Source organism: Cotesia typhae, unplaced genomic scaffold (genome assembly GCF_013202065.1).
Source record: "Cotesia typhae breed Kobodo isofemale line unplaced genomic scaffold, CoteBio_Ctyphae contig_119, whole genome shotgun sequence".
Lineage (NCBI taxonomy): Eukaryota > Metazoa > Arthropoda > Insecta > Hymenoptera > Braconidae > Cotesia > Cotesia typhae.
In genome coordinates this window covers 1348463-1374814 of record NW_027423712.1, presented here as the reverse complement: position 1 = coordinate 1374814, position 26352 = coordinate 1348463, and the positions used below count along the sequence as shown (strand labels likewise).

Here is a 26352-nt window from a genome sequence, read left to right as displayed (position 1 = left end):
ATAATTCATAATTTATAATTTATAATTACATCGATTTCGTACTTAGACACTTGGACGATGATCCCATCCTCTAACCGCCCGCTATAATCGGGCTAATTGACTAGCATCGTTCATCACTCTAATTTCGCAACTTAAATCGTCTCAAACTTAGATGAGAGCTAGTTTCAATAACAACAATTTATTTTAAATTTTAAATAATAATATAATATATTTCTTCTTTCTTCTTTTGCAATTACAAACCAATCCCCGTACTGATATATATAAACGCACGGATGGAGACGTATCAATTTTTAGTAAATTCCCTTTGGAATCCCATTTAGGTCCGTGCCATTTTTTTTATTCTTCTGATCTTATTCTTTTTTTTTTTTATTCTTATTTTCATCAGCACGTGCTGCGAATGCAGATTGGGTCATCTTTTTCTCAAGAATTTACTCAAACTGTGACAAGAATTTATTTAACATTATATATGCATCGGAATGTCTCACTCGTCCATTTCTTCTCTTTGATAATTGACTACAGATCCATCCGAACAATTCGGCTTATTTTTTTTTTATTTCTTCAAACAAACACTCTGATATTTCAACAGATTTCTTCTTTCTATAAATCAATTTAAAGTGCTAATTTTTTTTTTTTATAAGAATAATTTTAAATAATCCAAAAAATTTGTCATTTTAAACCAAAAAATTACAATAACATAAAACTAATAATTGATAATAAAATACATTAATTAACATAGATACTTTTGGCGTCCAATTAATAATAATTATACTCATACGTACACCTAAAACTCATATAATCAAATTCTCAACACTCTATAAAGATACATAAATATACTAATAAATACAAACGACAATAAGGACATACACAATATAAACAAATAATGTAAAAAAATTATTTACATTACATTAAATGCCCGTCATTTCTTCTCTCAACTCAACTTACTAATAATAATAATAATGATAATAATAATAATAATAATAATAATAATAATAATAAACAAACAAACAAACAAACATGGAATTGCATTTAAAAACGAAACTAGAGCTCTGACAATTGCAATCCGCTAGACAAAATGGCACCCGGTGACATGAACTGGCGCCACCAGTTAAGCCGCGTAGCGATTGAAAGGACATCTAGTCTATTTCTACAGCGTTTAGTCGTTAGTTAATCTTAAATTTTACACGCATAATTAATTCCATTTCACCAGATTAGATTATTCTCTCACACACAAAAATGATAATACTTTTACAATAATTATTTACATAAACATGTGCATTATATATATATATATATATATATATATATATATATATATATATATATATATATATATATATATATATATATATATATATATAAAATAATCCGATGACAATTTCTTAATGAGACTCAGTTTATATATGCATAACTAACTAAACTCTAAATGTCCTACCCAACTGGCTCGATTAATTAACGGCAATCTATATAAAATCAGAGAATGTAGTAATTATAATCTTATATGCAGAGTTATTTTATTTGTATTGATATTGAGGGTGAATATCACCGTCTGAAACAACTCTGCTTTGGAAAAGTGCTTTTGTGAATAGAATTTGCCCTGGAAAAATAACAAGTAGTACGAAATAGAATCTGAGAGGAATTGGTTCCCTGGTCGATTGACACATCTCTACATATATTTGTTTCTTAGCTTTGAGACATGTGTATTGACATGTATTTTTTACTCTTGTTGATCCTCGGATCGTTGTATAGCTATAGCTATAGCGATATAGAGACAGAGTCTTATCTTGTTCCATCCATCGACTCTTCCTGACTTGTGTAGAGACTCAGCAGATTTATTCACTGGCAGTCGTCAAGGGAGTTTGCTTTTTGCAAAGTAAAGCCACTGCCCGATTCCTCGAGACTCGAGACTGGACCTTCGGTAAATTGTTTTCTGTAATACGTAACGCCTGACAGCTGGACCTGCAGCCGGGACGTCGCTCCATTTATTTTTTTATTTTATTTTATGAGATTTTTTCGTTATTTAGCGAGTTCGTTAAAATTAAGTTTAAGATTGGTTGGTTTGTTTTTGATAATTCAGTAGCTCCTTGGACTGTTTCTTTGGTACGTTTGACTGGCCGAATCACCTCGAGCTGAGTCTGGAGAAGAGCTCCAGGAGGACGAGGGACCAGGCGGTCAGGGTGTGATCCTCGAGCTTGGCTTCGCGTTACGTGTGCCGGGGCACGCCGTACGCGAAGCTCACCTCACGTCAGGGGTAGTCCGGGTGCAGCAGGTTGTACATGATGGCGAAGATCGTGCAGGCCGCGTAGACTCCCAGGGCGACCCACCAAAGGAGCTGCTCGTGCAGCCGCTGCTCGAAATTCTTCAGCACCAGCAGCCCGATCGTCAGCCCGGCCAAAGCCCCCGTCAGGTGCGCCACGTACGAGACAGGTGGACCCATCTGCTCTGCCGCGTACCTGTCGTAGATTGCGAACCCCACGTCTGCGCTTGCTGAAACAAACAATAAATTTTTCTAATTTTGGTCTTACGATTGAAATTTTTGAAAAATTTTCTATTTTTAATTTATTTATTTGATAATAATTTTTTTAATTGCAACAATTTTTTATTGCAAGAAAATGGTAATTATTACTAATCGTTATATTTAAAAAAATAGAATAATAATTCAATTTATCTCTTACATATTTTAATTAATTATTGATGTTTAACGACAATAATAAAGTAAATTAAACTGTATAATTTTTTTACACAGAAAAAAAAAATTAACTTGAATTAAAAGAAAAATTCTTGAACCAAGAAAACAATTTTGATGAAAAATTTTTGAATTAAATTAAATTTACTTAAATCAAGAAAAATTTCTATTCAAATCAAGAAGATTAAATTCTTCAAAATTATTTACTTAATTCAAATACATTTTTTTTTCTGTGTGAGTTTGTTAAAAAAAAAATTCAATGTTTAAATTGAGAGTTAGTTTGTGCTTTAATTTAATTTAAAGTTGTAATTTTGACCTTTAAATTGAATATATCAAACAAAATAAAAGTTTTTTAATTATTTTTATTATTATTCTGTTTATTTATATTTAAATTATTAATTTTATTTATAAATTTACTATTTACACTTATAAAAATAAAAAAAAAATTATTTGATAAAAAATATTAATTTGAAGAGTTTGATCATCTCGAAAATTTTAACTTTCTTAAAAATGTAATTTTCTTGGTTAAAAAATTTCCCTCTTAAATCAAATAAATTTTTCCATCAGTGTATCATTTTATTTTAATTCTGAGACGCTGACACTTTGAGCTTCTTGAGCCTAGCTCTGACATACCAGATAAATCCGTCATAAAAATAATTACTATGAGAGCCTAGGCCAGACTAGAGCATATGGTAGGTTGTTACCCAGCATACTGGTATCAGGAAAGTGAGAGGAGGCTCGCTTATTGCAAAGTCGAGCTGGGTGAAAAATTTCCGAGGAATTTCGGTGGAGTGTAGGCTTATCACGAGCAGCAGAGTAATTGGGTGTCGTGCCGCTATTTCGAGCGTCGTTTAATCCTCCGACGGTAAATTTACCCGGGCGAGCTGCGAGCTGCGAGCTGTGAGCTGAAGGTAGTAGCACATTAAAGGGATGCTAGAGTATAATCGCGGCGTTCGTTTGTTCATTCGTTTGTCAGCTCGCTCTCTTCCACCCTCTGTACTCGTTCGTTCCTCGCACTATCTTCGATTTCCCCGGGCATTTGTCTTACCCGTCAAGTCCCCACGGCAAGTCTACCGGCCCGAGGAGGAGCTCCTGAGTATAGCTATACCAGCTGTGATAGTCCTCCTAGTTGTAGATTCTACCTTCCCCTCTCTCACTCTCACTCTGGTGAACGATTATCAAACCCTGTAATTCGCGAGGGGTTTATATTACCTTACATATATATATATATATATATATATATATATATATATATATATATATATCAGAGGAACGAGACCGATTTGTTCCTCAGGCTAAATCCCTCTTCCCTTTACTGGTTCCCTTACTCACCACATTCACCTCCTTGCCCTCTTGATCCTTACCCTCCATTCATTATCGCTATTCTCATTTTCAACTTCTCTCTCTTTCTGCTCCCAAACACCCGGAAAATAAAATAATTTTATTTATTATTTTAAATAGTTGATGTTAACTAGACTCGTTTTTTTTTTTTTTTTTTTTTTTTTTTTTTTCTAAAGAGCGTAAATGATAATATTTTACGTAAAATTCGGTACTTTTTTTTTGGTAATTATTAATATGTTATCGATGTTTAAAATTGAAGTAATTAATTAAGCTCTAAAACTCTCGATAAATTTATTTTTAATAATCATTATAAACCAATCAAATTATTTTTGCATCTTTCACAAGATTTTCAAACTAAACAGTTAATTAGTTTATTATTTTTTTAGAAATTCAAAATTTTGAAATTCACATCCTCGTGTTTAAGCGCCAGGTGATGTCAGTAAATGCTATGCTTTAAAACTCTCGATAAATTTTTTTCTAATGATTATTATATCGCGTTTCAGATGCCATAAGGGCGTATACCGGCAAAAAAATATCGGTGAAAAGCCATAAGGGCGTATAAAAAATTTTTTTTCGAGAATCGACGTATTTTTCTCCGAAATATGCAGAAATGCAAAAAAAAAAATGTTATAATTTTTATACACTCTTATGGCATCTATAAGGCGATATTTTTTCGGACTATTTCTACCTAAACATTTCAAAAATTCACTTTCTAAAAAAATATTAAATTATATAATTTTCTAAGTAGAAAAATTTCACCGGACTTTCTCTGTAAAATGACTCATCATTGAAAAATCTTCATTTCGATCTAACAAAATAATAATTACAATTTTCCATTCTCGCGATTTATTCCCCCGGCTACGTATATCCAGCCCATAATCTAAGACCGACACCTTTTTCCCCTTTATTTTTCCTCCTTTTCCTTTCCCGCGGCTCTTTCTACCTCGTACCTGGTCGATGTCTTGCCTACAAGGGACCATCAACATCAGTGTCCCCTTATCGCTCCGGATCTTAACATCAGTCGAGCAATTTAAAATGTCTCGTCGAATTTTACAACCCCAGTCCATATTTTTAGTGTCCAGCGACGCATCGAAATTTTCCGGACTGCGACATCTCCCCTCTTCGTTCGAGAATGGGCTACGCTGCAAATTACCCCCCGCGGGCTTATCTTTTAATTAAAAAACTGTCCGAGATGAGCTGCGGTGTTTGCTCGGATCAACATCGAAAATAAATTTGGAGCATGCCGCGGAACTTTTATTGAAATTATCCGCGCTAACGTAGGGTATGAAATTTAACAAAAACTGGGTGGATATAAATGGGGAATAAAAATAAAGTTCATTCAAGGACAAAATGTACAGTAAATTTTTGCATACACGATTAGAAGTTATTTATAGGTATATTAGAGTACTTAATCCAGAAAATTAAAGTAATCTAAATATGGATATTTTATTATATTTATGATATTATACTAATAAATATAAAAAATAAATTTGAATCAAGAGAAAAAAATTCTTAAATTAATTTAAAAGTTTTTCTACTCAAATCAAAAAGATAAAGTTCTTCAAAAATATTTATTTAAGGAGGTACTGCGGTAAATAAAGACACCAATAGCTTATGGCTATTGGTTTATATTTTACGCACTAATGTCTCTATTTACAGAATATCGCTCACTTACTTCCACTCAAGTAAAATATCGAAAGTCGCTAACTTTAAACATTTTTTATAAAAAAATAAATACCGCTCGTTTATGTTATTTTTGATAAAAAATACTTGTTATAACTCTAATTAAATATTCTTAGTTTAAAAAAAAAATCCTAAGAAAAGTATGGTTGTTATTTAATTAAATGTTCACTCTAACTACGGTCAGGATAGATATACAATTTTTAATTACTAATATTTCGAAAATTAACACCGCAAGGACTAATAAAAAAAAAATTAGAAGTACGGGTATTTAAAAATTGAAGAATATTGTAAGAAAAGTGATATTTTGCACAGTACCTCTTTAATTCTGTGTAGCTGTTTAATTTTAAATTAACTTTGTATCAACTATTTATTTTTTCAACTACAAGACAATTATTTTATTTATTTTTTTTTTTTTATAAAAAAATATATTAATTTTAATTCTAAAACTTTAATTATAATTGGATTTATTTATTATCAAAATGAAAGCTTTGTAAGTCTGAGTATTTATTTAAATGCCACAAGTACACTGTACTAAAATGATTACATTTCTAGCTTGGTTATATTTACTTTTTCATAAAAAATATTAATTACTTAACGACTAAAATTATTGAGATGAAATTTTTTTTGATAGCAAGAGGCGATAAAATAAAATTAAGTGTAGAAGCTGAGGACAAAAATCGGAACTATTGACACGAGACAACAAATAAATAATTTTTTATATTGAAATCAATATCCGATATTGAATATATGACATTGATGTTCAATACACAATATAATATAGATGAATATTTGGTGTTTTGTAAATTCACGATTGCTCGAGCTCGCAGCGATTGCTATTGACAGAGAGATGAAGGGCAAACAAAAGTTGTGTACGCGGTATACAGACGATCATCGCGAGATTAATCTAGAAATTGAACGAAACTAGCCGGAATTGTCGGTGGTACCTTCGGTAAACTTGCTTTGGATGAAGCGCGGATGATAGGGGCTGCTGAAACCTCCCTGCTGTATAGAATAGAATATATGTAGTGGGAGTTTGTTTACGTACTCGGTTCGCGGTTGAGCGAGTTTCGACAACTCGGTATGCCCGATTTCTAGATGCCAAAGTTTTGCGGGTTTGCTGGGTACACAAGTATCAAACGGAGTGAATAAGGGCACCGGTTCTGTTGTTCCCCACCAGAGCGAGCTTTCGACAAGTTCGAGGTTCCTACTGAGAGTATAGTCTGACTTTTCGGGGCTCTGATGTCGGTTGCGGGTTCTGGGATGACTTGTCATGGTTTATAATTATCTTTCTCGTGTGTACTCACCGATAATGAAGATCCCGATCAGCCTCACAATCCCAAACTCCATGTTGTTGTAGTTCAGCAGGACGTTTGCCAGATGAGCCGCCAGAAGAGCGTAAACTCCCCCGCTAGCCCCGACTAAGTAAACGTCTGTGTCAAAAACTGACGTACCCAGTGAGCCTGAAACAGGAATTGCAAATGTTTAATTAGTTATTGAGCTATGTTTGAGGAATATGAACTATATAATTAAGATAATAAGGAATTTTTATTTTACACATCAACTTTTTTTTTTTTTTTTTTTTTTTTTTTTTTTTACGATTTTAGCTATTTTTAGGCAATAGTTAATTTTTTGAAAAGTTTTTACACTTTATTAGTAATTTAATTATTTTTTCCAAAAATTGTATGATTAATAAACTAAAAAAAAAAATTAATTTGAATCAAGAAAATAATTTTGAAAAATTTCATTTTTTTTTACTTAAACTAAAAAAATATTCTTCAAAATTATTTACTTAATTCAAGTAAATTTTTTTTCTTCTAAATAAAATTAAAAAAATCCAAGAAATGTCAATTAAATGAAATGATTATGTTTATAAACTGAGCAGCCATAAATAAATTATAACAAAAGTTATTTTCTCCCCAATTCATAATCCTCAGCAGTCACACAGTGACTTTAAATATCTCGTCGTAGTATTCACTAAGGAAGGTATTTAACTTCTCGTATGTATTTAGTTTAAACACGCTACGGCACTTAGCTCTCTGTAGAATTCTCTAACATTGAAATCTAACTACAATGTATGAGCAAGCTACATCATGAATAGTATCTTTGGCAGAACCGGCGTAGCAAAGTTGTGAAGCTTCTTCCATTGGGAATAGACGAAATGTGCCTTCTCTTATTGCATAGCTGAGACATGACAAAAGTAAGTCTACACATTTGAGCAAGCATTCGCAGTATCATTAGATGGGATATCTTTCCGGAAAGATATGCATAACTGGGTTGCATTGTCACGTGACAAGTCACCCGGCAAGTGTTTCGTATATTGCCAAACCACAGCAAGCTTTCTCTGCTTCTCTGTTTCTCTGGTTCTCTGAAGGTTATTAGAAATGCCATCCCAGTGTACAGAGTTGAGTGTTCGAGTGATAGGGGCTCGTCCCGGCTGGTGAGGATATATAGTGGGAGCACCACGCAATAAGGTGGAGTAACGGCCAGCGGTAATGGCGGGAGTGTGTCTACTGGAGCATCGCTTATTAATGGGTAGGTTCTCCTGTCCCATTGAACCTTCACGGGACTAGTTCCTCTGTGCACGCGGGGCTGGCCAGTCTTGCGTAACTGGAGGCATCCTTGACAACCGTCATACAAATGAGCCTGCCTGAATTTCAGAATTAACGCTTTAAAGCTTTAGCCGAGAGTACGATAACCTCCGAAAATTACAGGAATCAGAGGCGTATATTCAATACATAACTATAATAACCATACACACCCGGTCCCATCTCTTTTACATCTCTTTCTGGTAAATAAGTTGAGTTGGCAGTGTATGAGCGTGAGCGTATTATGTATTGGCATGAGCTCGCTGAAAGAAACCGCCAGGCATCGATTTAAATTTGCCGGAAGCCCAGCCAGGAAATACCGCAGTGGGAATTTCATGAAAGCCTCTTGTCTGTTCATCATTCATTAATGTTGCATGTACGTCTATGTAGAAGCGTAGGAACTCACACTCTTACGGTGAGTGAATAACAATGAGGAAGGATCTCTGCATCACCGAGTGAGACTTGGATACAGTGATGGGGGTGCTTTTCTTTGCCTCCGCCCCGTAATTTGCGGTGAACAGGTGGAAACTACATTAGCCGATCACCTTAGGCACGCGTGCTCCACTGGAGCTGACGACAGAGAGAAGAACAATCGACACTGCGAATTGATCCTGACAGAGCAAGCTCACCTCCACTTGCCATGTCCTTGGAGCAATCACTTTGGATGGCTGCGTAGCTCCATTAGCGCGTGACCCAGATTGACCAGAGAGTAGAAGGCGGTGTGCAGAAACTGGTGGTAGCAACTGGCGCTCAGCTCGGCTTTATCAGAAATAGGAAGCACGAAGCACCAGTAAGTACTCTCTTGAGCTGCTTAAAGGTCGAGGCTGTGTGTACCTGACAAATACAAACAGTCGGGACCGAGAAATTGTGTGTGAATATGAGCGCACTGGTGTATAAACGATATTTATGTACTCTGTGGTTATTTAACTAGGAGGGCATGTGAGTGAGCAAGATCGCGATCGTTGTACTCGTCGCGGCGGTGTGTTCCCACGCAAGGACAAGCCGCACGGCATTCCATCCTGGCACTCCTAGGTATTAGATAATTACGGTTGAATGTTGTTGTCGTACCGCCCTCTCCTCCCCTGGGCAATGCCGTTGTTCTTGCTCAGTTCTGTTCTCCTCAATTCTGCTCTGGTTGTGTTGCTGTAGTTGTTCAACTAAATTCCTCCTAGCAGCTAGTGCTCGTGTGAGAATGAGAGGGACAGTGTGCAGAGGACAGGCTTTCGCTGGTAAGAATCTTGGGGCTGGTCAGCTGCAATAATCTTTACAAGTATTCGAGAGAAAGGCTGCGTTTTAATTTTATGTATGAGTGTTATATGTTATAGAGATAGAGATATAGATTGCAGAGCTCAGCGGAAAAGCAGGCGTCCACCGACGCGTAAACTCTCGAACGTCCACGCCGTTAATTAGTATCCCTAATTGGCTTTGGGAGCTGGCCGTCGTTCCGCTTTGGAATCCACGGTGTTTCCCTGCCCCAGTAATTTGACGGCAAATGAATCCTACAGACAAAGGATAACGACCTTAGTAGTCTACTGGGCTCCTCGAGTAGTCTTTTCACTCTTTCATGTCCGTTCATTCTTTCTGATGGTCACCCGGATTGAAAAAAAAAAAAAAAAAAAAAAAAAAAAAAAAATGTAATTTTGTTTATTTATTTCTCTTAGCTTTTCGTTAAATTTAAAAAGTCAAGAACTGAAGTAAAATCATCAATAAGTCGACGACTTAAAAGAAAATTCAGTCAAGATTTTTGACCATGGCATGGAACGAAAGAGCCAATAGTTACGAGTTAAAAATGAAAAAAATCTATATACATCTATATATGAAGAAAAAGTATTTCAGAAAGACATGAACGTAAGCGAAAAATCCAATACTTTTAAAACCCCCCGGTCAGTCGGGCGAGACGTACATGACCACCCATCAGAAGAAATCTAAAATAAAAAGGAACTGTATAATAATAAAAATATTTCCGATTGATCTTAGTAGTAGAGAGGCTCAGGTTTTTCACGTTTTAAATTCGCGTTATAAACGGATTTCACAGAGGCGGCCGTTCGGCTGTGCCAAAAAGCGTCGGGAGCAGAATAAGAGACCCGGATACTCTAAGATGGATAATATAGGTGGATGTATGTTTGAGTGGTAGCGTCGAGACGCAGCGATGCGAAAACTCTCAAGAAAGGAGAAAAGGAAAGCAGTGATAGGAAAGAGAGTAAGTGGATTTATAAAAAGTGCCTAAAGCATCCCACACTGGTACACGTGTGGGACATGACCGGAACGCCAGAGGGGCTATTTCCTATTAGATTGAGGGGAATTTACATGCAGGTCAGGTCTCCTCGCACGAGGATAACTCGCTAGCTTCAATATGCCCCTTGTCACCAGAAGACCCGGATTCACATCAGTTGCAGTGTCAATTTCGCCTCCATTTCATACAATAACAAGTTAATAGCTTTCTCGGGTTCCAACAACACCTATCACTATCACTGATTTCGTTCGCTCCATTTTTCCCTTTTCCCTTTTCTGAGCTTCTTATTCCTATTCTTGTGCGCCTTTCGCCTTTCCATTTACGTGTCACTGGGATCTGGGATCCAAGAATAACACATGCACCAAGACATGCTGGCTGGAGCTCAAGAGGTTCAGGGAAAAGGCGAGCGAATAACAGAAAGACCGACTCGTGACTGGGCTCAAGTCGCACGCTGATAACGTCCATGTGTACTATAATGGCTTGGTATGCACACGGTACACGCGACGCTCGGGTACAGTTAAGCTGGTAGTTTCTAGTTCGTAGTTTTTAGTCTGCACTTGTAGTCTGATGTCTGATGCCGAGAACGAGGAAAGAGAACACCGGGAATGGCAATCCCAACAACTAAATCGACGTATAGAATCCGACGTACCTCAGTAAGCTCTTGAGCAAAGAGTTTAAGTACTTTCTTAGCAGAAAACGCGACCCATTTGTAACCAAACCGCTACCGTATACCCGATCTTAGCTGCTCTTATTGAATTTTTATTTTTACTTCTACGGATAAATCCATGCTCATGTGCACAAACATATAAATGTGTACAAGCTTTTGTTGCCATCTCATTTTGCTTCCATTTGAGGACCTCCAGCTACTAGGTTATCCTGGCTGTTACTACGTCTCGAGCTTAATGCTCATCGTAAAAGCCAACGTTATGAGTTGAATCGACGACGCACTTCCAGAGAATACCATTGTCTTGTTGTGGTTTGTTCGAGAGCGGAAAAGAAATGTTGGAAAATTTAAAAAGGCTTTTGGCTTTTTTCCAATGGCCGTATGAGGAAAACCACTCGCGTTTATACGTTGAATATGGTTCTGATTTTAGTTTTGCGGGGTCGAGTAATGGGTGATTGAAATTGCGGATAGGCGAATATCGAGGAGCATATAGGAGGAAAAATAAAATGTGTATTGAAAAAGTCAATAGATTTTTCCAATGAAAAATTTTATCAAAATTTTTCATGGAAAAAAATTTTTTAACCTTTGAAATTTTGTATCTTGTCTTACAAACAACTTATGAAAAAGTGTTTTATATATTTTTGGTAGGAAGTTGAACGCTCTACAAAAAAGGTATCCTATGTTTTTTCGATAAGTTTACTTTTTCAAAAGTTATTCAAAATCAAAGCCAAAAATCCAAGAAATTTTGCCAATTTAAGATCTGACTTTTTAACCTCGAATAACTTTTGAAAAATTAAATTTATCAAAAAATCATAATATACCTTTTTTGTAGAACGTTCAATTTCTTACACAAATAATTAAAACACTTTCCGGTAAGTTGCTTGTAAAACGAGATATAAAATTTGAAAGTTTAAAAAAATTTTTTCCATGTTGGGTATTTTGGAATTGTTTGAAAAAATTTCAAGATCATTCAAAAATACAATTTGTTATTTTTTTATACACGCTTATATATAATATTTGCATATATGTAAGAGTAGAAAGAAAGAAGAGGTTTAACTTGTACCAAGGGATCGAAAGTAATAGTGTGCGCACATGTGCAGTGTGTACGGTTACAATTTGTATTTGTTGTTGAGATATCGCGTTCCAGCACGCATGAATCCTATCAGAGAGTGCTCACATACGAGATGAATCCACAAGTACACCGATAACGTACCGCGAAATGCAAAATGTCTACGGCATATTTCGGCGTACGTGTGTAAGTGGCATAAGATACAAAAGGGAGATTGAGTGTAGGAGAGAAAGAGAATGTATTTATGTGTGTACTTGTGTAGAGACGTGAGAGCTTGCTATTGGAATCTGGCATCGAGGATCGATTTTCGGGCATGCCGAGCATTGCATAAATCGTATTGTTCGTCAGGAATTCAGCTGAATTTACTACCTACTAAAGCTTCTGGTTTTGTTGGTCTGTCTAATGCTCGAAACACCCGCCTCGTCATTGCTGGAGCGAGTAGCGGTGAGGACCGCTGGTACACAAATTAATTACGGATTGATGGAATAAGGATTTTATATATTATAACTTCTATGGGCTTCTATGCTGTAGTTTGCCGATGAAAAGCAAGTTTCGAGATTGTAAGACGACAACTTTGGCTATTCAAGACCAACTAATACCCAAACTGAAGACTACTTCTCAACTATCACTTCTCTTACTTACTCCTTCTCTTCCAATAATCCCGATTTATCTTGCTTACTTATTGTGAACAATTAATTTATAATTACACTGATGAAAGCGTTTGTCAATATTTAATTAGATTTAATAACTTTAATAATTTTTTAACATCAAATAATTTTATAAATTTCAATTAATTTTTAATAAAATTGTTCCTCAAAATATTTATTAATATAATAATTTTTTTTATTTGTGTAGAGAGCGTGTTTTTATTATAAATTTCTTTAACTATTAAGATCAAAGTTATTAAACCTTAAATTCATAAATAATAAACTAGTATTAAAGAAAATAAATTTTTAATCATTTTTAATTATTAATAATAAACATAATCATTATTATGTATTAATTTGGGTCTATTTACTGTTTCAAGGCCCGACTAATCTCACGTGCTCTTTAGGGACAACAAATTGATAATTAGAGAGCGTGTTTCTACTCCAAATTTCTCTAATTATTAAGATCAATGTTATTAAGTTATGAATATCAAATAATTAATTATCGTTGGGAAGAAAATATTTTCAATTATTAATCCGAAAATCCGTCTTTAATCTTCCATTGATCTCATTTTTAATTAAAAAAAATTCAATTAAAAAATTAGGTTGCTAATTTAAATAATAAAAAAAGTAAGTACACTGCACTCGTTTTAATTAATAAGTAAAATCTTGAATTAATCTTTTCTATGACATTTTAGCCTTTAATTACCTCAGCAGATATTAATATTAATAATGACGGTCAGCTATTAAAAATTAATATCCATCACAAAAAAAAAAAAAAAAAAAAAAAAAAAAAAAAAAATAAATAGTAAAATTTACTTTGATTCTTGTTTTTTTTCATGCACTCTTACTCATTTAGGAGGTTCTCAATTAATTTACAATATAATAATAAAAATTAGTTGTAATTAGGATCGAACAATGACTCGAAATTACATTGATAGAGTATATTAACTGATTTTAGAAAGCGAGTCGACAAAAATGGCACAAACGGAAGCAGTTGTCGGGGCATTATATTTACACACATCAATTTATAATATTCACATACATTTATATATATATATATATATATATATATATATATATATATATATATATATATATATATATATATATATAAATAGACGAAACAGAGGTGTCGGTACAAAAGCGAGGAAGAAGACAGTAGCGTGAGCACACGCGTGCTGTTCATCGAACCATGATCCTCTTTCACCGCAACGATGAGTTGTTATGCACGTCTCTTTCGCAATAAGCTTTTCTGCAGATGAATCAAAAGAAGAATCCTGAATGAATCGCTCACTTGAGAGCTGATCCGAACCCTTTACTCCTTCCTCCTACACACATTCAGTTACTGTTTTATCTGGCTCTCACAGCGTGTCCACAGAGCCAGAAGGAATTCCTGCAAGTCGACTTGCTCTTTCGCCTGGATGCTCCTCAGCCGTAGACGAACACAGAGTAGGACAAGGGTGATCCTCACGGTTGAGCTGGTATGCATCGCACGATAACATTTCTCATTCTTCTCGGACTTATTTTCTCCATTCAGCATCGACATAGCTATACACATATTGACACAGATTATTTCTTCCAGCTATTATTTCTTCGCCACCGGAGCATGCCGGAGTCGCGCGAATCCATTGTACTGTAAGTATGTTATCAATGGAAAAAATTCCTCTAGAGTCGATTTGTTGTGATATTCGATGTTCTCTTTGGAAAATCCAGAGTCTGATTTAAAATTTTAAAAAATACAGTGGATGTATGGGAAATTTGCATGATGAAAAAATTAACTTGATTCAAAAGAAGAAATATTTATCAATTAAATTAATTTTACTTCATTTAGGAATTTTTTTGGTTTATTTTATGGTTTATTTTTTTTTCTTCAATCAAGTTAATTTTAAAAGCTGTTAAATTTACAGGTATGAATATGTAAAAATTACATTTTTAAATAATTTTATATTTACAAAAAAAAATTTATAACTTACAGAAATGGAACTGTATGAATTATAAACTTGAAAAAAAGTTTTTGCATAATTGAATATAAATTTTTTTAATAAAATGTTCCAATAGTTATTTTTTATCATGTAATTTTAATATCCAAGTTTTAGCAAAATTTTTCTGTAATTTTAACAATCTTTTTTTTTTATGCATATTACTAAATTTCTGGTAGAAGCAGGTGGATATGATGACCCAGCAAACTACAATGCACACCGCGGTTATGATGTTGTTAAATCCCGCGTGTTCTTGATTCGCTAGTAAAAGTACTGACTAGCTATTATGCCGGCATCTAGATCTCCATCTCCATCTCCATTTAGCAGCCATAGATCTGGGGATTTCTTCCCAGGTAAGAAAGGATAGGCCACTGCACCAACAGTAACAGTAATAGTAATAGTAACCGTAACAGTAACTACCAGCGGAGTAAATATACGGCTGGAGAAAGTACTTGACACTGTGAAAATACTGAAAACATAATCCCTCGCTGCTACTGATGGTATACCTGGTGAACGACTACTAACACGGTAGTCTGATGATAAAAGTGGAATGGTGGGGAAGACGGGATGCAGCCTCATGCCGTTTATTATTCATGTCCTCTATTTGCAACGTTTTACTTTCATGAGCATTAATACGCGAGGATTTGCTCCCAATCGGATTTATGCAAATGGCTATTGGATGTACAAGCTACTCTCTGCTGGTGAAGGTACGTGTGTTGTGTGCTGTCTGTATGCATATTTATATATATACGCCGGCGTCGGTTGCTCGGTGTGTTGCGTCTCCGCGCATTAGTGGACGTTGGAAACTGCCCGTAAATAACGCGCGTGTGATTTTCCAGGGAAAACAACTGCCAGAGGTAGAGTTCAAGAGAAGCTTGGAATGAGACACACGCTAACGGACAACATAAATATATGCATGCTAATATATTAAATATATTTAAACCATCTAGTGTCTGCCCAATAGAAATCTGCGATATTTAATTCGTTTATTCAAACTGGAATTACCACATAATTGTTCCATTTTCATATGTGTTTATTATTACACATTTACCAATTCATCATTTTCACCATTATTATGTATATAAGCGCCGGCGGTATATATTAATACTAATGCTCGCGATAATGATAACTGTTATCATTATTGTAATTACCAGCAACCTGCAGCGAGTATATGACTGCTGAGAATTACGAATTTTGAATTTAACTAAAAAAAAATTTATTTTACACAGAAAAAAAAATTATTTTTGAACCGTTAACATTTTTCTATATAAGGAAATGTAACTAGAGCCGATTTATATAATTAATTTTCTGATTTAAATTTTGATCTATTTCTTCAAAATATTTATACACTATAATGTGGAATTATCTATTTGTATCAAATAAAGGCTAATGCCTACTACGATTATTTAATTTATAAATTTTTCATTGTTTTTCTTATTAACTTTAGAATTACGGTATAAATGAAATTACCATATATATTTTTGTCATTCGGCCAATGCCTTGGCATCAAATTAATTTTGAAGAATTTTATCTTTTTAATTTGAGTAAAAAAATTCTTAAACTAAGAAATTTTTACTTAATTAAAAAATTTTTCGTCTTGATTAAAGTTAATTTTTTTTTTTTTCAGTGTATCATATAAATATAATAGCATTGAAATTTAGCTTATTATCTTAATTATATAGATAACTATAATAACAACAGTCAGATTCGTTAGTTGAAAAAGAGAGAAAGAATTAGATAAAGTACTTACCGGCTAAAACTCCGGCCATGTAGACAGCGGCGATCCTCAAACTCCCGTGAACCATTTCAAGGGGAAGTCCCACGACCACCTGTACCCCCAGGTTAAACAGCAGGTGTAACCACCTGAAAATAAAACACAAAAGAATAATAAATTAGTGGATGTCCATGAGAAAGTCAGTGACATAATTCTAACTGTCGTATAAATTGATATGATGAACATAAAATAGCAAAACTCCCGCGAATTTATACGACAATGCCAAGGTACTATTACTATTACTATTACTATTATTCACCGGATATGCTATTTAAAGTTTCTTTCCCCACGACATTGTCCTATAAAACGTTTTAATTCACAATTACAGTTCGCGAATCAACTTTAAATTACATACATCAATTGTGATGAATGTTAATTAAAGAGAAGAACAGTGATGTGCAGAAAGAGTAAGATGATGAAGACGAAGACGAGCTGAAAGGTGGAAAGGAACAGCCAGTACAGAGCCAGAAGTAAATTTATTTAAAGGTAACGAACGTTTGTCAGCAATGCTAGATCTAAAGAGCTCGAGTTTTGCTAGCGAGGTGTCTTATCATTTTGTGCTCAGGTGGACACACAAGGAGTCGTTTTCTCAAAACTCGAGGAAACTTTGTCGAATGGCGCCAAAGAGGTGTGAATTGATGCGCAGCGTTGTGGTTTCGCGAGCAAGACTCATCCAGAGATAATGAAGTTCTATCACAGGGCGGTGATGATGGCTGGAAAAGTTTTAGCGGGAAGTTATATTTGCGCTCACATAATCATTTAGCAAGGAGGGTGCTTTAAGTGCTGGAGAATAAATGTCGCAAATGTACATTTGAGATATATATATATATATATATATATATATATATATATATATATATATATATATATATATACAGAAAAAAAAAATTTCTTGAACCAAGAAAATTATAAGGAAGACCGAAGTTATTTTGGAGCAAGATGAAATTTTCTTAGCTTAAAAAAATTTAATTTCGTTCAAGAAATTTGCAGTCTTCCTTAAGATTTTCTTGATTTAAGAAAATTTACGCTTGACTCAATTTTTTTTCTTCTGTATATATATATATATATATATATATATATATATATATATATATATATATAAATACAAGTTGGCGCGAAGCGGTAATTCGAGAGGGAAATATTATATGGAGAGGATCGATGTCGTTGCGATGCAATCATCCAAATGGCGCATACGAGGAGAAGCTGCTTTCATATGGGAACTCGCTCTCGCCTTCTTCTCAAAAGTCTATTTCTGCTGGTGGTAGCATTCAAGTTCGTTCGGCACAAACGACTATATCCAACAGCAGGTTATGGGCTTTCGACGATTTATCATTGACGGAGTTCGGGCGAACGCAAATGACGAGAATATCGAGTTCGGGTATCGGAATATCGAGTAGTTGGTAAAACGCGGAGAGACATGATAAGCGAAATTTTGCTTTTACCTTAATATCCTTTGTCCAAAGATATGTACTGCACAGACGTATACATCGAGTTTATTCAAATTTCAATGGCTGCTCAAGATAATATCGGCAAACGGTTAACAGAGAATAGGATGGTTATCATTTATTATTTATGATTTATGATTTATAAATTACAAGGGGAAAAAGGACTGTCAAAATTACAGAAAAATTTTTTTAATTTATAGTTTTAATGTGAAAAAAAAAAAAAAAAAAATTAAAATCTAAAAAAATAAAAAATATATTAATTTTTATTTGAGGACTTTTGAAATAAAAAATTTAATTTTTATAAAAAAAAAAAAACAATTCTGAAACGAGAAATTTTTAAATTAACAGCTTAGGTTCTTTTGAAAATAATTTTCTTGATCAAAAACATATCTTTTAAATAGAGGAGTTTTTCGTTTGAGTGCAGATAGCTCGGTAATACACTTTTATATGAACTTTAGCAGTAAAGGAGAGATGAGTATCTGAATGTTCATTAGTATTGTTTCTATTATCCGTAAAACACATGGAAATAGCCCGACACATTTTGATGGCAATAACCGGTTCTGAGATAAGGAAAGATGAAAAGCTCGAAGAAAAGCTGAGGAGTTTCCTGAAAACGCGGAGCTGCTTATCTTGGGAAGACATACACGCACATCACCACCACGACCAGGAGACAAAAGAGCGAACGAGTGGATAATAAAGGTGAGCGAGAGGAAAAGTTTCGAGCGAGAAAGACCGAGACAGAAATAGAACAAGACGCGTCTCTTCTCTCCAACTACTCTCCCCTTATCTCCAGGTTGCCATGAATAATTTAAAAAGCGTCGTGTACTCGGCGTAGCTGCTTCTTTACCCGTCATCGCGTCTTTCTTCGCCACTCTCACCTTCGTATTCGTATTCGTCCTTACCGTCCTCGTTTTCATCCTCTTTCCTTACAAGGTTTATATTTTTTATCTTTATTTTTATTTTTATTTTCACTCACTCACACGCTCGTCCATTCCTATCCTCTCTAGTACTACACACTCGACATTTTATTTTCCAATCGGTTTTCTTATAGCGGTGTTGAGTGTTGAGTGTTGCGTATTACACAGCTATACACTACTCGATATTGATGGCGAGCATTTGCTTTATAGAGCGCGATTAATTTTATTGCTACCAGTTAATGGAAAGTGTCGATAGAAACTCCAATTTCAACTTTTGCCGTTTATTTATTAGTATTATAAAAATAAAAAAAAATAATAATATTAATTTCTAGTCATTTAAATTGTCTAGTAATATTTATCTCAACGTTTCACCAATAATTTTTGCTTTTTTGATATTACTTCAATAAATTTATTTAAAATTTTTTTAATAAAATTTGAGAAAAAAATTTTAATTACTTAGTCTTTTTAATTTGAATTTTAAATACTGAAAAAAATTATTTAAAAGTATAGATAAAAATTTAATAAATATATTTGATATTTAAATTTATATAACTTATGAAATATCAATAAAAAAATAAAACCAATTACTTTAATAAAAGTTTGAGAAACTTATGAATCTTTGATTACTTTTTCTTTAACATAAAATTATTTTTTAATTTTATTATTATAATTATTAATATTAATTATGATTATTAAAAATAAATTTCGACTTACCCAGCATGTAAAAACATGTAAAAGGCGAACCTCCAGAGCTCGAGGCGCTTGTCTGGTCGATAGATGAACACACTGTCAATCGGTACTGGTCCAGACGGATTTACTTCACCCATCGCCACTGTGTAGTAGGTGAAGAAGCCCAGCTGCAAAAGACAATAAAAAACAGATCCAATTAATAACAACGACAATGACAATGTAAATAACGGGTCTCGTAAAATTGCGGTTCGGAGCAACACGCATTCGACAACCGCCGAACTAGTTATTACTACGAATAATAAATAGTCCCAATAAACGTCACTAGTTTTTATAAATCATCACCTTTTACGTGCTAACGGTAACAAGATCACGCAGTTCTGATCCAAATTTACGAGCGAACTAAGAGGGCCTTCAAAAGCTTTGAGCGGTTTATAGATAATAACATAGAGTTACACACAAAGTGCTTTACTATTTTCACCGACAATCCATTTACTCTAAAGTCATACGCTCAAAGTATCTCTATTTCCAAATCCATGCTTCTATTCTATATTCTATATTCGATAGCACTGCGAAACTTGATTAACTTTTTGCGTTACTTTTAATATGAATCCTATTATTGATTTTTAGTTATATCATAGGTCACTGGCTACTCTAGTGACATCCATTTTCATTTTTTGCATCAGCAATACCAATAGTCAAAGTTTCTTATCTGCTTTTGCTGCTGATTAATTGAGTTTTAATTTTACGTAAAATAGAAATTGTCATATTTATCATTCTTTCTAATAATTAGCTTTATTTTTTATAAAATTCTCAAAATTTTTTTATTTTTCTGGTCTAATAATTTACCGATTTAAATTCCCAAGTTGTGATTACTTTTTAAACATTTTTTAAAGGAAAAATAAAATGATTTATTTATAATTTAATAACAAAGTTTATTTTTCACTTTTTATTCCCGAGCTGTAATTGATATTTAAAAATTTATAATTTGCTTTTTACAAAGGTAAAAAAAATTATTTATTACGTTTTAATTTTTTTTTTTTTTTTTCAAAATTAATCGATTGATTAAATTTCTTTAATCAAAATTTTTCCTTTTAAATCAAGTAAAATGTTTTATCAGTGCACTAAAGTGTTAACTATTAAAAAAAAAAAAACCCAGTTTCTCAAAATGAACTTGACAAAGTAAAGTTTAAAGCGTCTAAATCGCCGAGCGGAAGTAAAAAAGCTTCAGCAGCGGCCATTATAATGCACAATATCACTTCTTTATGTATATTGCTTCAGAGGGTAATTAAACTGCAAGACCTCGAGGATCTCTGTAGTACAATGTGGAGTGTGGAGTGTGGAGTATGTAGCATCTAGTGAGTGAATAGAGAGTACACAGATCCGTAAAACAAGACTAGGACTGGGTTGTTTTCAGCGGTAAATATAGGACGAACATAATTTCCTGTATCCTTTGCTTTGACGGGTCGCCTTTGTGAGGAGCTTGTTCATTTGACCATCCAGAAGTGGCGAGTCATTGAAAAAGCGCTTTGCTGGTGTGCCAACGAACGTTGGCTCATCTTCCTTCTGCCGTTATTTTCCCTTCCAGCGGAAAACTAGACATAGACATCGACACAGACATAGACATAGACACAAGTTGCCCGATTAAAAGTTTCCTATCGAATCAGCTACAATTCTTCTCCAGCAACACCACAGCTATAGTATTCGCTCCAGACCAATTGTTTCCATCATCCTCTTCCTGTTTCTCTTTCTCTATTTTCAGTTTTCACCCTCCTGCACCCTCGAATGCAACATGTGCCATTGTCCAGTGTTCAGTGCCTTCTAACGTGGCAACTTTTCACTCGGAACGTTCCTCTTTTCCTGTCCCAATAGATGCCAGCGAATTCCATTTGTCGGTGGTCCTCTTCCACGGAAATCGGGCATGTACACTCTCTGCTCTCGTCTATACTACGTGTCCAGCACAATGTTGCCTCGTACATACATAGTTATAGGTCTGCATATAAATATATACCGCCGGCAACAACGAACAGAAGTTTTACCGGAAAATAGAAGAGATAGACAAGAGACCGTCACCTTCTGGTTTTTTATGTCCCAACAAACTTTCTCGTAGCTCCTGAAAAAGCTTGCCATACTGTACTCTTCCTATCTCGATATCTATTCACTGACTTGAATATATTTTATGCACGTCAGTAGACACCAGGCGCCGAGCAAATACAGTCCGACAGTGACGGGAGTCATTGTTTGGTCAGACACTGATTTTTACACCGCAATTGACAATTGGATTGACTGAGGAAATATTTTCGATAGTTTTCTTATCCAAATTATTAGAACTGGCTGATGATCAGAGCCTTCGATTATTTTATTTATTCAAGACTTCTGTTAAACTTTGGCCTGAATTATTGATGCTTGTTCTGATTACTTACTCGAGGAGAGAAAATAGAAGCATTGACATAGGAAATAAAGCGCTAGATTAAATGACAATTTTAGAACACTCATCTGTATTTACAGTTTGATATTAATTGCTGGATATTTTTATCTAATGATTCAAAGTTTATCGTTAATTAGTTCATTAAGGAGCTTCGGAAAAGTAATTTATAATTTAAAAAAAATTATTTAATGAACTTCGATCAGTTAAAGATAACTAACCTGCTTTACGTTATTAAAAGGTTTGACTAATTTAATAATCAACTTCTCGGGTGATATTGACCAGTTACTCTAAATTTAGAAACTTTATAAATTTAAAAATTTTAATGAAAATTGACGATCTGTGAGTGATAAGTAAGTAATAGGAGTATTGATCAACGTTAAAAAAAAAACCTTTGTTCGCTCGAAAAGGGTCGCGCTTATAGAAGTTATAGTACAGCTGATAGAAATCCAATCTTCTCTTCATTATATTTAATGGTCAGATTATTGTGAGTTAAAGTTATCTTTGTCAATTAAAGGAGTAATTTTAGTAATTTTGTAAAGTATCAACTTGGAATGATAGAAGAAATTATCGACTGATAATAAATTCATTTATTTAGAAACAATTTATCAATTTGTTTAGTCTAAGATTTTATTTTCACTTTGATTCCTTTTATATGTATTATTAAAAAAGCCTTTCTTCTGTTATTTGAATTTTAGAAAGTAACCATACTTTTGATAATCACTGCTATTTAAATAAAGTTCCTTTCTACAATTAAAATATTATGCCTAACTACGTAAAATAATCATCCTCTCAATCTTTTTTCACAGTCTGAATACTTTGTAGCAAAGTAATGGTTATATTAGTTTGTTCAACTTAGTGCATCAAATTAACGGTACGATTATTTTTAAAAAGACACGCTACTTTTGAAGATGCCTAGTAATCACATATTTTGTGATAAAAAAAAGTATGCAGTAAGCAAACAAGTAATCCCGCGATTAGAGATTTCTAGCCCGTGGTTTGCAGTGCTGTAGTGCCGGGGGGTGGGTGGTTAAATTTAAGCTGAAGAAGAAGAACAACAAGAACAATAAGTACAACAACTAGAGCTATTATAATAATAATAATAACAATAATAATGATAATAACAATAATAATAGTAATAGTATGAGTTGGAGTAACACCAGCGCTAACAACAGAAGGAAGAGTATCAACCAGTCGGGTGTTGTGTATATATAAAGAGATATTGCTGGTATAAAATGTCACGATGTTTGCACATGTATCAGCAGGTTTAACGCCATACTGTTGAAATTTGTATGCGGGAAGTTTATATGGTGCTCCGGCCGCGCGTTATTTCGCGGACGTGTCGAGGGAGCTGTGAAAAGTTTAAATTTAACGGGAGAACATCAAGGTGAGCATAGTAATTAGAAAATTGGTGAAAAAGATGAGTCTAATGAAGCTAGATAAGTGTGAGGAGAAATAATCGACAGAAGACAGGAGGCGAAAAATATATTGATGAAAAATTAATTTAATATTTAGAAAATTAGCCCATAAACAGCCAATTAAAATTTTTTATTAAAATAGTGTTGTAAATGGCCAACAGGCGGCGCAAGGTCACTAAATTTTCTCACTACAAGAGAGTTACGTTTGAGGTTTTTTTAGTTTAATTAACTGATAAATATGAATAGATAATAAAGTATAATGAATGTTGGATAAATTAAAAAATTTTTCTTATAATTTTGTTGAAAAAAATTAAAAAATTTTTAAGAAATTAAAATTAAAAATTGTTCTTAATTGTTCATATGAATTTTACTTAATTAAAAAATATATCTGTTACATCAAGCCCTTTAAAATGATTCGATTTAATATTCTACTTCGAATTGAGCTAATTTTTCTATGAGAGCGAAACCGGAAAAATAAATTTGTTTAAATAAAATATAACAAAGTCTGCTGTTGTAATTGTATATTGTCGGAGTTTTAAAGTCTGGTGTGGACTGGACTGTTTTGTGTTTTTAATTAAACTTATACTTTTAACGATATTTTTTTTTTTCCTATAATTAAGCCACTCCACATATGCTACTACTATTGCTGATGAAGAGGCGGAAGAAGTAATTTTTACGAATGGAAATGTTTATTAGTGCGTGGAAGAACAATGGGAATTCTTTTGAATTTCATGAGAGCGTTTCCACTGAAGCGTAAAAAGTACTTGGATGCACATCCAAGTGCTTTTCTGAGCGTGAATCATACACTTACACGTACTAGCTAACGCGTGTTGGTATGTGCTCATGTGTGTATGATGCTTTTCACGTTGTTTTAACATTACTGAGGAGATCTCGTCAGTCAACGGAGGAACAGAGCCAGACAGAGAGAGAGAGAGAGAGAGAGAAGAGAGAAAACGAGCAAGCTAGACCCGTCAGAAGAGTTTTCAAATGCAATCCACGTTTAATCCTTCGTATACGTCCTATCCTTCGTCTCTCCGTTCTCCTCTCTTTTCCGTCCTTTCTCTCCGTTTGATAATTCTAGGAATTCGCTAAATATCCTCTTAAACATTGCATTAATCACGCGGAGAAATGAGAGCGGTAATATTTACCATTCTACGTAGTAACTATTAACCAGATTTATTTTTTATGAAATTGTAAATGATAATTTATAGAGAACAATTAATATTTTTTTTGTTATAATTATTATAATAATTAAATTTACGCTATATTGTAATTTTAAAAGTAACTTTATTTAATTTTTATAAAAAATTCTTGCTTTAAAAAATATTCTAAGAAATTTTATTGCTTTGAATTAATTGAAATTTCTTTGATCAAATCAATTGTAAAAATTTGTATAAAAATTGACAAGGTTCAAGAGTAAAAATCTCGAGCTAATAAATTAATTTAGATTATCTTGAATGAAGTTAAAAAATTATTGAACGAAACAATTGTTCTTTACTGAAGTCAATTTTTTAAATTCAATAATTTAACATAATAATAATTACCATTATACATAAAAAAAAATAACTTTCTTCTTCTTCTTACAAGTAATCTTTGCATACATATATATTTCATAATAAAACTTGGATAAAATTGATTATTTCTAGAGTGAGGGTAAAGGTTCAGGTAGAAATGATATTAAATAAAGCTAAACAAAAGAAAACAACCGCAATCGTTGTATTATTACTTCACTTAAAAATTCTAGGGGGTATAGGGTATTTTCTCGGAATCGTCGCAACGCTCGTGCGACGTCTGCCTGGCGCCGTCTGTACTTACGTCTCTATACTAGTACAGAACCGGATACGGAAGAAATCAACGGTGGAAATGACATCGAGACACGCGATATATTCTACGCACTGGTTAATACATTTATCAAAATCTTTTTGCGGTTTCTGTATTGTCTTGTACTGTTGTTATTATTATTACCGAGGTAGGACTTTCAGGAGATGGGGGTAATTTATTTTTTTTTCTTTAAATAAATTAAAAAAAAAAAAAAATCTCTAACATTCAAAATTTAGCTAAATAATTAGATACTAATATCGTGCTTTTTTTTTTTTTTTTTTTTTTTTTTTTTTTTTTGACAACGACAGAGGTTCATGCTATTAATCGATTTGTTCTTCCGTCTGTTTTAACTTGATTGAACTCCGGAGATATATATATATATATATATATATATATATATATATATATATATATATATATATATATATATATGTGTATAATGACGTTCCCGGAAGGTGCTTGACCTATTTGGTTTTTTAATGACTCCAGAGTTGATTGCTGCGGTTCTTACGGGTGCAGAGCACGTCAACAGAATTATTGTGTTTGCAGTAAATATTGTATTGGAAAATAGTATTTTATTTTATTAAATTTTATTTGATTTATTTATTGCCGGTTTAATAAATCGCGGTGAATTTTTTTTTTTTTTTTACCCTTGTTCCTTTTTTGGTAATAACACGAATGATATAAGCATTATTTACTGTACTGAGACGGCATAAAATCTGTAAGAAGGCGAGGGCGTAAAAATAGCATGAGAAGCATTTTGACTATCTAAACGTGGAATCAAATTTATATTTATCCTAGTAGCAGTACAGTGGGACAAATGGCCGGCGATATATCTCAAGCTAACCGTAGAGAAGAGAAGTGAAGAAAATAGTGAGGATGAGAATGAGGACCTGGAAATAAAATAAAACTAAAAAATATAAATGGGATGCAGGAAAATAGAAGGAAATTGTCGAGAGTGGTCGGTGTGTATGTTTA

The 26352-nt window shown here is 33.6% G+C and overlaps 1 protein-coding gene across 2 annotated transcripts in view; it reads right to left on the bottom strand.

The window, feature by feature from the left end:
• Positions 1-2027: 2027 nt before the first annotated feature.
• Positions 2028-26352, bottom strand: part of Stet (stem cell tumor) — a 145385-nt gene continuing 121060 nt past the window's right edge. For both annotated transcript variants that reach the window (XM_074246728.1, XM_074246718.1), the window contains exons 6-9: positions 19738-19880; positions 16638-16750; positions 7012-7167; positions 2028-2484 (exon numbers count right to left, since the gene is read on the bottom strand). In XM_074246728.1, coding sequence (XP_074102829.1) covers positions 2243-2484; positions 7012-7167; positions 16638-16750; positions 19738-19880 — 654 coding nt within the window. In that variant the 3' untranslated portion in view covers positions 2028-2242. The remainder of the gene's footprint in view (positions 2485-7011; positions 7168-16637; positions 16751-19737; positions 19881-26352) is intronic.